We start from the raw sequence: 14848 nt of genomic DNA, 5'->3' as shown, positions 1-14848 counted from the left end.
CACATTTGTTTTCGTGAATTGCATTTTCAGTATCAATTGCATGATTCATTTATCATATGTGTCACGTGTTATTCGTGTTCACTTCATACGCGATAGATTTATTTGTTATTCGCAGTTTTAATAATTTCTGTCATTTAATTTATGAATTAATGAATTTTTTCATTATACCTGTCATTTTGTTATTGCCTGGAACATTTTATATTTATTTCATTCTTTATATTGTTCATTCGATACTAATCAAACTAATTTTTCTTCTGTTTCAATAATTTTACTTTCTTGCTCCTATACTAACGATAAATTTTTTTTTCTTTATCAGATAATGAATTATATCTTATTGATTGATAAAAATATCTTTTTGCCTTTTCATCTTTTATTCTTTTATAAGTATATTTTGTTCGTTAAATTATTCTTGCTAACGTAAATAAATTTATCATCGTCGAAACTTTGACAATTGGATTTTTCTCCTCATTTACTATCTGTGATAAATTTAATTTTTTGAAACGAAGAGAAGAGAGAGAGAGGGAAATTAAAAAAATATATAAGATTAACGCCGCTTTTATGTACCTTATATAATATACGCGTATTCTCTAAAGACAATATTTTTTCAATAAAAATCAATAATTTATTTTCATCAATTTTATTTTTATTTAGAAATCTTATTTATTGTGAAAGCTTATTTATTTTATAACAAATACTTATTTCATCTTTTATTTTAGAATGAATTTCAAAATATTCTTATCTTAGTTCAATAAAAATATCTAGATTTCAGCCTTCTATGATACAAGATTATCTATTATCCAACACAAGTCGACCTGCATTACTTGAGTCGCGACCGTTAGATACCTTCGGAAGTTCAATTTTATTTCGTAGAGCGAAATAAAAAATAATTTAAACCTAGTATATAAATCATCCCTTCCCTCTGAATTCTTTTTTCAGCGCGAAAGAAATTGCCCATATAGCACAAAATATTGCAGCAATCTTGCAAAGTTGCGGCAAAATTGCAGCTGCAATATTGCTGTAGCTTGTGCTACATAAGTACAGATGACCAATGGACGCTAAACGACGCAAACGCGAAAAAGATTCATCTCTTCGACATCACACCAACAGTCATTTGCCCGACCGGCGTTACATCTAGATGAGTGCGCGCGCGACGGCTCGGTCGATGAGATGTACATCACCGATCAAAAGTATTGCGTCATTTATAGAAACAATAGGGAAGTCATTACACTTTAATGAACAAAAGCATATAAATATTATTATCAAATTATATTTTATTACTGTTATTTCTTATATCTTTTTAATATCATAAAGATTAAAAAAATTATAATTAATAACAGGAAATATTAAATTATTGATTCTTCTTTAAATTAGCTTCTCTTCAATATTGCCATACTTTTGGTGTTCTTACAGGTTTTTTTTTAATTGTTACTGTAATATTTAATTTCAACATATTTGGAAATATTTCCACAGATTGAAGGAGAGATTGTAGAGGGAAGAAATAGATAATACATTTACATAACGTATATAGTTGACATATGAAAGCCGTTTTATAATTAACGTGATATTAAAAAACATTGGAAATATAACGCATTTTAAACACTATCAAAATAAATATCATTATAATCGTATTTAATTGTAATTATTTTTAAGAACCCCAAATAAGATATAATATACACTTTTCATATTTTATGCACAGCGAAATGACTTAGCAAAGAAAACTTAGTCATTTACTTGCGCGTTTTCTGTGTGTTTTTGGAAGTGATGCAATACTTTTGATCAAAACTGTATGTACAAACGGAGCAAGGTGAATGTACAAACGGAGCAAGATTGCTCGCCGCGCATGGTCCGTAGGTAGGCAGGCAGGCAGGCAGGTAGAATTCGTGTCATCTCGGTCGCGAGGATCAGAGCTCAGTTCGAATCGCAAACCATGGGGCTCAAACCGTGAAAATGGCCGTCTGACGACGACGTCAAGGACCAAGGATCGCGCGATCGATCCCGGAGGATATTGTATTCTTGAAGAAGAAGTGCTAGCCGTGAGTGGACATTGACACATGCGATTGACATTTCAGGCTAGTAACTGTCAAAGTGGTTTAGAGACAATTTAATGTTGTTCCCGAGGGAAATAACGTTTATTGCTTACAATATTCGTTAAATAGTGACAAAGTTGTTTTCGTACTGTGTGTGTTATTAAAATTGCATTAATTTTTAATGCGAGGTAATTTTTTAATTTATAATAAGGATATACGTATATTATCCTTTTTTACATACTACTTCAAGACAAGATTACTTTGTGTGAAAAAACTCTATCATTTAATATCGATAATGATCCCTGCTTTTGCTTAACGTAAACAAAATACCGGACAACAGCGAGCAATTTAAGGGATACGTAGGAATTGGAAAGTGCTGTGAAAATTTTAATTCATCGAAAATATTGCAAATCCGCAAATCCTAAAATTTACATTGTCAGAGTGTATTAAAGTCCACTCGCTTTAAGAAGTGGAAGATACTTTAACGCGCCAACGAACGTAACGGAGAATATCCTGGCGCAGTGGAGGTCCGTTACTTCCAAGGAGGAGGTAGGAGAGCGAAGCAGATAGGAAAAGCAGCGATTTTGTTGATTTACACAATTTTACCTCTGGCGCAATTACGACTGACAACCAATATGTGCTCGTATGCGTTTTGCGAAGAAACAGAAAATTGCGAAACTCGTTACTATCTGCCTCGCTAAATTGCACAAACGATTGTGATATCTAATATATACATATAAATCCTGAGTGGTACATATATATATGTATATATATCTTAATGTATATTTATATTTTTTTTAATTGAATGGATGCAAAACGAAATATAGTTCACTTTTATATAGCAATTTGTGCTAATAGTCTCCTCGGTTGTAATTTTGTGTGTATCCTAAAAGAACTTTCCGGAGTGAATATAATAAAAGTTAATTTAGCGTGAAGAAATATATCTGTCGAGGAAACTTCATATATGGAAAAGAGAGAACAGAAAAGTAGAATATCAAGATTGGTGTAAGAAAGTGAAGAGAAATGGTGCGCGAGAGATTTCGATGGTATTGCTCGAGATCCGTGTAAGAATTTCCATCGATTTCTTTAGTGCTGCAAGGATATTGTCATCGTGAAATTACAAAATTCAGCTTAGAGGTATTTGTCAAAGAACCGACATGGAAATAAGCTACGAAAGTAAAATGACAAGGATGTTCGACACCAAATTTAATTCTGCAACAAATCAATGTAATATCAAAGTGCACAATCTAACGGATTAAAATTCTGCAAATATCTTGACGACATTATAAACCAGCAAGAACCAGCTATCGCTAACCAGAAACCGGAAACTAAAACCAATTGGTCAATCGATGGGATCGTCCGGATGGGAGTATCCGGGTCGTCGAGTGTAGCGATAACTTCCTTAGGGCCACACCTTTTGACAGAAAAGAACGTATGATGGACCGTCGCAGAATTGACAGATATGGCACCAGGGAGATGCGTCACTCGAGAAGCGAGGATCTGTTGGGCGCGATCTCCAGGTCTCCCAGTCCGAACATCGATTTACCCACTGCCACATCCGAGGACGATCTGATCGCGGCTAGCGCTCTTCGGGACTCGAATATCTATGATGGGGCTGGTGTCAACGTTGCGGGACCCTCGCGATGTATCCTCCCGTCGCCATCTAGAGTAGTAGGATTGCCCGTTGACCCGGAAGACTCCATTCGCGACATTGTTACCGAGAATGACTTGTATAGGTCAGTGCAAGTTAATATAATTATTTTATTTATTTCCTTTAGCTGCAAATGTCATCAAAGAAAAGATCAACTTATGCTCTATCGTTAAAAAGTAACATAAAAGAAATAAGACATCTCCTGTATAGAGATATATATTTGTATGGATTCACATTTCAAACACTATAAAATTTCTAGAGTGAATCATATGAATCTTTTAGATATATGTTAATGTCAGATTTTCAGTAGCGATAAAATTTTAATGAACAATTTGTTCTTTATTATTAATTTACCGATATCGTTATTTCATATGTATTTATTTAATATGTGAAAACAAGATCTCAGATTTTTTAACGAATATTGCACCAAATGATAATTATTAATTATTATTGATTTTTTATTTGCAAAAATGATTGAAGTCAATTTTGTCGATTGAATATCAGCGATTGATACATAAATATATGTCATAATTATAATTGCTTATCACTGACCCTTTCTTATATTTTTGAAACATTGCATGAAACACTTGTGTTAAATTAAATGCAAAGTTAAAATATTATTGCCGATTATTCAAGGCTTGATGCAAAACTGGCCTTGTGATACTATAAGGAGATCATTACCATCTACTCACACCTACGCAATCAAGAGACTGAAACAAGTATAATTTATTTTCTAAGCGATCGAGAGCGGCTTCCGCGAGTCGCGGTTGCTCAGTAAAGTAAACCTACTATTATTTCGATCAATATCTATTATTTCTTGAAAGAAAATTTGTACTAAAAATATTTAATATATACATTACACAGAATGTAATTCCAAAATTATCGGATATACTTTTATATGAACTTTTTTTTCTGGGAATAAAATCATTTATATTGAACTATATATCTCTTAAAGAATAATGTAAATTTTCTATTTTGAAAGATTTTCTCTATTACAGAAAACTTAGCTCTTATCCTACATTCTATCTTGTTGATTATGAATTTATTAATCTACTGCAATATAAATAATATTACTAATAACGGCGCATTGAATAAAAGAATCTTTGAAAATTTCGAGATTTTTGGGGCGTTTAGTATTTTTTTATCTCATACACGGTGAAGAGCACGGAATTAAAAAAAGAAAAAAACATAAGAACATAACTTTCGATTATATCATGTCTATGATTATGTAATCGATTACACAGTCCAAGAAAAAGTAACCTTTTTTGAACACAAGAAAAAGATTAATTGTTTTCTGTAGTCTATTAGATAATTGAATACGCGTAAATCTAATATTAATATTGATAAATTTAAAATAATGGAAATAATAGATATTAAAATTTAATAATGTTTGGATTTCTGCAAAGAAAGACATTTATATATACATGTATATAAATTATGACCAAATAAGTTTGAATAAATATATAATTGAAAAGTATTTGGTAGATCCAGAATCTAATTCGTAATTTTTTCAATATACACTTTATATATTTAGTTATAAATATCTCTTAACCATAATATAATATAAATATCTCAACCATAATCGATATAAAAAATTCTTTTTCAGAGAAACTCTTAATATATTTAATTTTGCAATAAAACTTCTCCAACATATTGCATATCATAACTATAATATTTTAAAATAATATATTAATATAGTCCTCTTTTGACATTTTTGATCGCAAATTTCTCAAAATATGACATGATGGAGTTTGGTAATTTAAATCATATTCAACATCAAGAATTACAGGAAATGATTAGTTTTCTTCTTGTGTTTTTTAAAATTATGTTTTTGTCGACCTGTATTGATTGCAATCACGTGCATCTCGTATGATACGAGCTTCGTATTTCCGGATCAGATGGCTTTCTCATGTTAAAGATATCATCGTGCAGAGGCTCGGCTGACCACTCGCTCGCCATTGCCAGCCTGTGAAAAGTACGAATCAGCATTAAGAACGAATCAGCCGGTCTCATGAAAGCGAAAGTTGTGTTCGCGGGGACCAGTTAGCAAACGAATGAGAGGAGGAAGTCTGATTCACCGTGATTGATGCGGTGAAATCGGTCTCGAACGCGAAACCCCAAAACTCCAAGACTCAAAGTGAGCTAAACGAGTGTGCATGTTCCGGTTCCGTTTCTCTTTTTGGAACAATGGCTGGGAACAGACTGCAAATATATCGTAGACTTTCTGATGCTACAATGAACGACGATGAAACACGTGTATTCGCGTATGTTATTCGATTCGATAGGAAATAAAAATTCCATACGATTTTCATAAGTGATTTTATGCCCTAAATCTACAATTTCCTCTATTTTTATATAATATAGTTTATTTTTTTTCTTCTATGATTTTCTTTCAATCTTCCATCTTATTCTATCACCAAATATACGTGAATAAAAATATACGCTCTTCGTCTCTCATTTATTTCTTATTCTAATATGATCATGAGTCAAATGTGAGAGATGGTGCAAGAGAATTCTACTTTAGAAGACTAATCTATAATAGATAAAAAAATCTATAATAAATAAAAAATAAATAATTAATATGTAATAGAATTATATTCTATAAAAAAACTAGATAAATGATTGTTAAAATATAGAAAATCTATTGTACCACTTTGATTTCGTTTTTTCTGTAGATATGTCCTGTTCAAGCGGCATTATGACAAGTATGTGGATCTTGCCGAGAAGTATAAAGAAGCAAAGAATATCACTTACTATCTGGAGGAACGCTATCATGAGATCAAGGTATGGATGTCGTTTTTGTTTAATGATTAAATATTTATTATAATATATTAATTGAGCCCCCATCTTGAGCCCTAATGTTTTCTTTTTAATTACATCAATATCAAGTCCCCTTTTTAAAGCATTCATTTTATCTCGTACTTTTATATATTATATTATTTTATACATACAATGGGAGAAAATTATACCATACTTTCCCATACTATGGCGATAGCTTACCTATTGTTAGAGCACCTATTGTATCTATTCCCACGGTACATTTTGTCACTATTGTCGAAATAATTTCGTTCAGAAGTTTTCACATTATTCTTTGTTGTCACTTTTGTAAGACTAATACAACATTTCAAACTTTATTCTTAATATCTCACAGATAGAATAAAATATATAAAATTTTTTCTATTTGTAATTTTTATTCTCATTTTTATTCGAATACTATGAAACTTTTCTTCGTATTTCGAAAATTGATAATATTGCTGTTTCTCGCTAATAAACAGTACATCCCATTATAATAGTGGTATTTTTTATTTATTATTACAAGATTTGATTGGAAACAATTAGAAATATTCTCAATTTATCATTAAATTTTTTTCGTTTTTTACAAATTTCTTTATTATTATTAATTATCTTCTTATTAGAAGAAGGAATGCGTAAAATTCCAACTGGTGGAATTATTTAATCAATGTCAGAAACGGAGGAGATATTTGTGATTAATCTGATAGAAGTGAAATAAAATGCCATACAAAATATTTGATTTTTGCCAAATTTTTACATCTTTAATCTCTCGATAAAAATAAAAAATCCTGAGACAGGATATAATCTAGGAATTATGCTTTCCATCCTCTTGTTCATAAAAAAAGATACAAAATTATAGAAATAACTGACGAAATAACCGAACAAGAAGCCATGTTGTTTCTTGTTAATTAATCTGCAGAACGCAATAAATTCTATTCTATACAAGAATGAACCTAACGTGTGATTTGTGTCGCGACGATAGTTATCAAAGTGCGTCTAGTTGTTCCACGATCTCATTATTCTCGATGATGTTATCTCGCTAGCTGATTGTTAGTGAGTGAAATCGAATCTCTTTTCTTATAACGTTACCCTCGAACCGTTTCGCAAAACCGGAAGAACAACTGCGAAGACAAGAGAAGCGATCGTTAAAAGAAATCCATTTTTTCCGCGAGAAATTTGTTTCGCTATACTGATCTTTATTTTATTAACTATACGATTTATATCTTGACGTATAATTTGAATTGGATAATTATTTCTGTGTGTATGTGTGTAAAGAATGTACTCTGAAATTTCTGACCGATCGTTAGGAATTTTAATTGGGAAAAGTGGAAGGTTTATTGGCGAAATTTTTCTATGGAATAGTATTTTTCTTTAATAATATTAGTCACGCAGATAATTACGCATTATAGAGGCCGAGTAAAATTCACTATCTTATTCACTATCTTTAATCGATGATATTTATCTTTCATCCCGTGATATATATATATATAATTCTCTATCTATTATCTCTGAAATTTCTAATAAATACGCATTTCTTTTCTGAAGTCTTAAATTTTAACATACATAATATATATTCACACAATATTCTTGATCTTGCGAATTTTTGGCTTTGGAAATTCGCTAAATTTTAATTAAAAATCTTACTAATAATTAGTCCATAATTTTGCGATTTTTAATTATCGTTATTGCGATTATAATTATATTATTCTTCTACTATGTATATAATTTTTATAAGTTTTTTTATTTTAAAGATACTTTTTTCTAGATTTTTCTAGATTTCAACATATATTAGTTATATATAGAAAATATATTAGCTATACATAATTGAAACCAATATTTGACGTGCATCAAATATAATGATATATAGACATACAATATTTGACTAATTTTATATAATCAGGCGGAACATCTTATTGATCATATATAGTTCAATAGCATTCTTATCAATATCACCATATCTGATATTAGATATAATATCAGTTCTAAATAATATATGATCATATAAAATTACATATTATCAGATCTTTATATAACTAATTATATATATTTACATTTGATATTATACCATTTTTCTCAAGTAGTTTGTTTATAAATTTACTTGTTTTCTAGTAACTTCTTTTTTTCAATTCTTGCAAGTTATTGCGTTTTGAAATGTGGGAACACAAATTACATCGACTACCATATCATGCTTTAGATCATCGACATGCAAGGTGCATTCCGAGAAGTTCGTAAACCGTAACCAGAAAAAAAGAGAGAAAGAGAGAGAGAGAGAGAGAGAGAGAGAGTGTGTGTATGTGTGTGTGAGAGAGGTTTGCGACAAGATATTCTCATCATCCTACTTTTCATATACATATTCCCCTTGATTCGGCCTCCGATTTTCTCGTATATTTTCCGCTTCATCACCTACTTGTCGTTTGGATTTCTCGTGTTTGAGATTGGGAATATGACGGATATGAATTTGAGGACGCTCTTTCTCATCCTTTCTCGAACAAACCATCATTGGATTTTACAGATTCGTCTTAATTTTCAGCTGATAATATCTTGACAAATTTAATATCTAATAATTAAATATACTTATGCATGCACATGTGCAATAATTTATTATATTATCTATTAATATTATCGTATCATATATTTTCCACACTATGGATATTCTCTTTTCTGTCTTAAATAATATTTCTCGCCGGGAGCAACTAAGATGTAATATAAAAAAAATTGAAATATAAGCTATGATATTGATACTCCGATTATTTTTCTCCGCGTCAGCCTGTTTTCCTTCTTCTTCATTTTACAACAATAGAAGTTGTACAGGATTAAACTAACTGTTACTTACAATGCATCAAATAATACATGCACGAACTAATAAAAGATTTGCATATGTATTCATGTACCTACATACATAAATATATAAACGGAAAAAAATAATATTACTGTTGCAGCAAAAACATAGCCCCTATTAAAATATATGAAAATATATACAAATATATTTAAAATTTTTTCTAACAACAAGTTTTGCTATTGTAACTAATTGTTCAATTTATAACAAAATTCGACACAATAGAATCCTTTCTTTTATTTAAATGAAATTAGTATTCTTAATTCTGTATTAATAGTCCGTTATTTAAAATCATCTTAAGTAAGTTCTGAAAATGTTATACAGCCATTTCATTCATGGTTGAATGAAATCTTAAAACATGCGATCTAAGGTCATACTACTAATTGTAAGATGATACGAAATATAAGAACGGAACTTTGAATATTGGCTTCCAACCAAACAAATCTTTTTGCTGTTTATATAGCAATTGATTTTGCTACAGTAGCATAAAATATGCTATGATAGCAAGTTTTTTCCACACACATACAAAATATAAATATTATATAATATAATATAAATTATATAATAAACAAATAAAATAAACATAAAATAAACATAAATATAAATATAAATATATATCCTATGTGAAAATTAAAATTAAATTAATGAAATTAATGACAAAATTAGAATTAGTAGAGTTCTCGTACACATTCAGTTATTTCTCTAATTAATTCACATGCACATGTTATTCAATTATTTCTCTAATATAATCTTCTTTAATATAAAGTTATGTATTTTCTTCGGAATTTGCGGCTTCTCCTTCTTCATTATTGTAAAAAAGCTTATTAAAAGAGCCTATTACTTCTCAGTATTCCATAGTTAGCGTTCATCAACCTCGCTTGCTCACCTAGTTGACCTACAATGTGAGACCGCCATTAGACAAAACCAGAACCGGTGGGGAAAGGGAGTATCGAGTATGCGTCATCTTGTGTCATCGAACGACCGCGCAAAATCGAGCTAGATTCAACAGTGATTGTCAAAACGAATTTAATACTGACAATATGAAATCATTGAATAGAATCGATAAAAAAAGTGCAGAACAGATTTTTACAAAGCAAAAATATACTCAACACTTCTTTAAAATGATATGTGTTTCCACATTTTATATATTCGCAATATCTATTTTATCGCAGTAAGCAATCAGTTCATTGACAAATTTATGCATGTCAGTCATTAATAAGTGTAAGTTAAAATAAAATATTGTGTATATATTGCTATTAATACCAAACATGCAAAATCAATGAGCGGATGTTATTAAAACAACAAATAGAATAAAATCAAATTGCTCAAAGTTATTTTATTCATAAACATAAATTATTTATATAATTTTATATGATTATATATGTGGGCAATCTTTTCTCAATTATTTAAATTTCATTTTTTCTAAAAAATGATACAAAATTATTTTTCAATTATTCTTTTTAATATTTTTTTTATATTCATAGAGATTATATAAGAAAAAGAAAAATTACATGTATTCGATTTATAATTATATATATTTATGCTTAGTTATATATGGTTTTTTTTCTCGGACACTAAAATTTTTTTCGGGGTCCAAAATCATGTTACTGAAATTCGACGATTTTGATTCCAAAGACTGAACGAGATAGATTGGAAGAGACTCGTAGGAATCTGGAAAGACGGCTGGAGGGTTGCGAGACGGAACTTCGTGGCAAAGAAGATGAACTTTTTCTACAATTGGAGAGAAGTCTCCGATTGGAAGAGGAGATCGAACGCGCGAAAACCGAGAAGGATAACTATGTGGCAGCGCAAAATCGACTAGAGCAGCAGCGAGAGTCAGCCTTTCGTCGTTTGCAGATGCAGCTCGAGCAGAACGAGATCACAAGGCGAGATCTCGACAGAGCGCGCCAAGATGTTATCCGACAGGCCACTATTATTCGCGCCGAAAGGGATACTTTGGAAAGAGAGGTACAAATTTTTTTGTATGTGTTTGATTCGAATATACATATTGCACGTCGTTTTATCCAGAAGGATTGATTTATCTTCAAGATTCGAAATTCTTAATTTTCTTTATCTCTATATTCTATTATTATTAGATTCTATTTTTGGAATTTCTTTACCTTTGAAAAATTTTATTTCATATATTCGCGTATTTTTGAAACATATAATACTAGGATAGATCTTATTTTTTTATAGAAAAAATAAGATTCTCTGTTTCGTTACTTTTATTTATTACTTAAACATACGCACATATTGGACACTGTGTGTTAAAATATAAGTTATGAGTACTTTTCAATATCGAGAAGATTAATTACTTGTTTCATCTTGATATGAGTTAAATTTCTCTTTCGACAAAAATCCGACTCTTAAGATTTTTGAATAGCATTCCATATCACTGTAGCATCTAAAAATTGTCTTCCTCAAAAATGTTTCTTCAGCGAACCAAATGAAAATAAAAGAATGAAAATAAAAAAAGCTAGAATCCAGATAAAGAGAGGATGTTTTTATAATTCTAATCAAATAATTACAGAAGTTTGAAAGTTCAATATCAACAGTGAGGTCTGACACTATCGTTAAAAAAATCATAAGAAAAAGACCTGGACTTCTCTAGAGAAGTTCTAGTCTCTTTGAATTGTTTCCTTGATGATGTATATATAGAATGTTCTTTTGAGAATAATTTAAAATTAAGAGCCAGATTTTTATAAAAAAAAAAATCTTCAGCTTATGCTAAGATGAAACAAGTACGTCAATCTTCTCGAAAAGTATTAAAAAATAATCATTAGCTTATATTTGAATACAAAAAAATCCAATTTGTGCATAAATTGCAATAAAATAGGGAATCTCGTTCTATTCAAATATATATCATATCGATTCTCTGTTTATTTTTTCTAGAATGAAATGTTGCGGCAGAGACTCAGGGTGGAACAGCATGAATTAGGAGCCGAACGACGTCGTCGAGAAGAAGGCGTTGCGGCGCTGACAAGGGAGACAATCGCATTGAAGCACGCTACGCGCCATTTAAGCGCTGCAACATTTCACGCAACATCTTGCCGAAATCGTCGCCGATGCTCCATTTGCATATATGCCAGACGCACCTTCGCCGACGTCAATAATTATCGCGACAAGTAAATAAATTCATTAAAAAAGCAGAGCTATGTCGGCATTTGATTCAAAAATTATGTGAAATGTATAATATTTTAATTTAGTTTAATTTAATAAATAATTTTACTATTTCAGTGGAAATCTCTTGCAGTGCCTTCAAGCACCCTTACAAGATCTTCGTAGTTGGTTGCGACCCAACGCAATCCAGTCGTCATCGTCCCGAGTTCCACGAATCGAATCATCTATGGCCGATCGCGAAATCTGTTACATCGACGATTCCAGCGTCGACAGTAGCAGCAATGGTAGCACCAACAGCCGCAGCTGCAGTAGTAGCACCAGCAGCAGCAATAGCGCTTATGACGACGAGGCTTATTCGAATACTCCGATAGCCGAACCGTCCCTCTCTTCGGCCACTTCTAGTGTCCCGCATACAGTTAGAGCCTTTTCCTCGGATTCAGGGTTTGTTTAACTTTATGAAAGATGTTATTATAAGAGTATTTGTTCGCGCATTCTCATTTTCTAGTTTACATTACTAATTCAGGTTCTCTTCGGAAATGGGAGATCGCAGATCGCGATGCTTTGACAATGTTGGCAGTAGCATTAGCAGCGGCAAGAGCAGAAACATCAGCGAGTCGCTAGACAGCAATGAGGTCGATGATCAGGGCGCGGTTGGAAGAGACGGGTTCACTCGTTCGAGATGGACATCCTCTTTTCGCAGATTGCTCGGACGAAAATCGAAAAATAAGTTCGATCGTTCCTTGGATATAAGTAAGACTGATGAATCACGATGAACTTGTATTTATATTATGCCGAGACAAGGACTCATTGCAAATACATTCTCCCATTTTTCTTCCTCTCTCTGTCTCTTATGACGAATTCTGCGAAAAAACAAGATTTATTCGAAATGAAATAGATCTTTATAGATTTCGAATTTTGTAGAAAAATGTTAAGATTATCTAGATTTGGATATTTATTATTTGGAAAAATTAGAAATGAGAATTTAGAGACTTGTAGAAGCTCTCATAATTTTATAGAAGATGAATCATAATCGACACATGTTACAAGAAAATCTGCCGTTTAGGAAAATGTATTCAATTGACATGGAATAGTCACAGAACATATTATAATTCCTGCATTCCTGCATTGAAATATTTCAAAAATATTAGAAATATTTCTGACAATATCGGATAATATATTCCGATGGCAATTGGATAATTACAATCTTATCTCTTCCAATATTACATTATTAGTTGAATTTTGTATAAAGATAGCTCGACAGACAATGCAGATATTTTGTAAAAGATTAGAATAGACAATGTGATTTTTTTTAGAGCTTACTAATTTCTTCTTTTCTTCATAATAATGCGTAATTAAATTTTTGGAACAAATAATATCATACACATATCCTATCTCTCAGAATTTGAAAACCCTAAATACAAATTCCGAGATTCTTTTTCTCTCAACGTAGGAATTGAATTTCGAATAAGTTAGGGAATTACAATTACATATATACATATAAGGAGAAAGAGTTGGATTATATTAGAAATAATCGCGATCGCGATTAAACTTTATATGTACTTATTCACAAATTGTATACATGGGTTTTAAAGGTTTCGAATATAGTAAAAATGACGTATAATACTAAAATATTCGATATTTGAATCGGATTCTAATAATAGAACAATGTTATTGTTTGCATTCTGAAAAAAGCTTTTTTATATTGTTACGTTTTACTATTGTTGTGCGGTGATTGTTGTTGTATTTCAAAAAGTACAGTGGTTTATGAGCACAAAGATTAATCGCTATTGTATTAGAGATTTTAAATTCGTGACAAATTCTTATCATTCGTTAATATTTTTGTTAAGAAAGTTAATTTCCTGTGCGACTTTAAGTACATGCGTGTTGAAAGCGACTGGACCAAATTGCTGACACGGAAATCTTGTTACGATAATATTATAAAATTTCAAAAACGAATATTATAGATGCAAATAAAAATATGTATACGACGAAAAACGAATTCTTTTCGATTTATATCCTAAATATCCTAAATATATTCTACTTATTTAAAAAGTTTTTAAAAAATACAGTATTAAATATTTACGGAGCTTAACAAATACTATTAATAAAAGTGATGGAATTATTGTAATCTCATCGAGGAAATGTTATAATCAAAATTACATTAAATGAGATAAATAAAAACGATTTCTCGAATTGTGATATTGAGAAACAATTCAATTTTATCTTATTATTGCTATTATATATTATCTTTTATTTTCTATTATCATATGTTATATTATGAAATTTTAACAATTCTCGGTTTACGTTACTTCATTTCTGATAACAGTATCACACAATTCTATTCTATTTTCAAAATATTGAGAATTTAATGAAAATTGTACAGAATTTTACAGAGAATTTCGCCTTGTAACAGATACATAT

At 30.7% G+C, this 14848-nt stretch overlaps 1 protein-coding gene across 2 annotated transcripts; it reads left to right on the top strand.

Annotated features, from left to right (window-relative positions):
* Positions 1-1756: 1756 nt before the first annotated feature.
* LOC105253599 (J domain-containing protein DDB_G0295729) lies at positions 1757-14415 on the top strand. 2 transcript variants are annotated; one of them, XM_025408081.1, is made up of 7 exons: positions 3707-3763; positions 5597-5942; positions 6354-6462; positions 10943-11275; positions 12200-12432; positions 12545-12868; positions 12951-14415. In XM_025408081.1, exons 2-7 carry the CDS (start codon positions 5866-5868, stop codon positions 13198-13200), a joined length of 1326 nt encoding a protein of 441 aa, XP_025263866.1. In that variant the 5' UTR covers positions 3707-3763; positions 5597-5865; the 3' UTR covers positions 13201-14415. The 2 variants fall into 2 exon arrangements, with proteins under 2 accessions (XP_019883788.2, XP_025263866.1); XM_020028229.2 differs by lacking the exon at positions 5597-5942 and having other exon boundaries at positions 1757-3763.
* The last annotated feature ends 433 nt before the right edge of the window (positions 14416-14848 follow it).

The sequence above is a fragment of the Camponotus floridanus genome, unplaced genomic scaffold (assembly GCF_003227725.1).
Source record: "Camponotus floridanus strain SB8 unplaced genomic scaffold, Cflo_v7.5 scaffold2, whole genome shotgun sequence".
Lineage (NCBI taxonomy): Eukaryota > Metazoa > Arthropoda > Insecta > Hymenoptera > Formicidae > Camponotus > Camponotus floridanus.
The sequence above is the reverse complement of the archived record's forward strand: the minus strand, read 5'-3'. Positions and strand labels throughout refer to the sequence as shown.

Excerpts from the sequence above, each read along its gene's own strand:
- LOC105253599 (XM_020028229.2), top strand. The coding sequence starts at position 3,462 with ATGATGGACCGTCGCAGAATTGACAGATATGGCACCAGGGAGATGCGT. Across the intron at positions 6,463-10,942 it reads AACGCTATCATGAGATCAAG|ACTGAACGAGATAGATTGGA; the intron begins GTATGGATGTCG and ends TTGATTCCAAAG. Across the intron at positions 11,276-12,199 it reads GGGATACTTTGGAAAGAGAG|AATGAAATGTTGCGGCAGAG; the intron begins GTACAAATTTTT and ends TATTTTTTCTAG.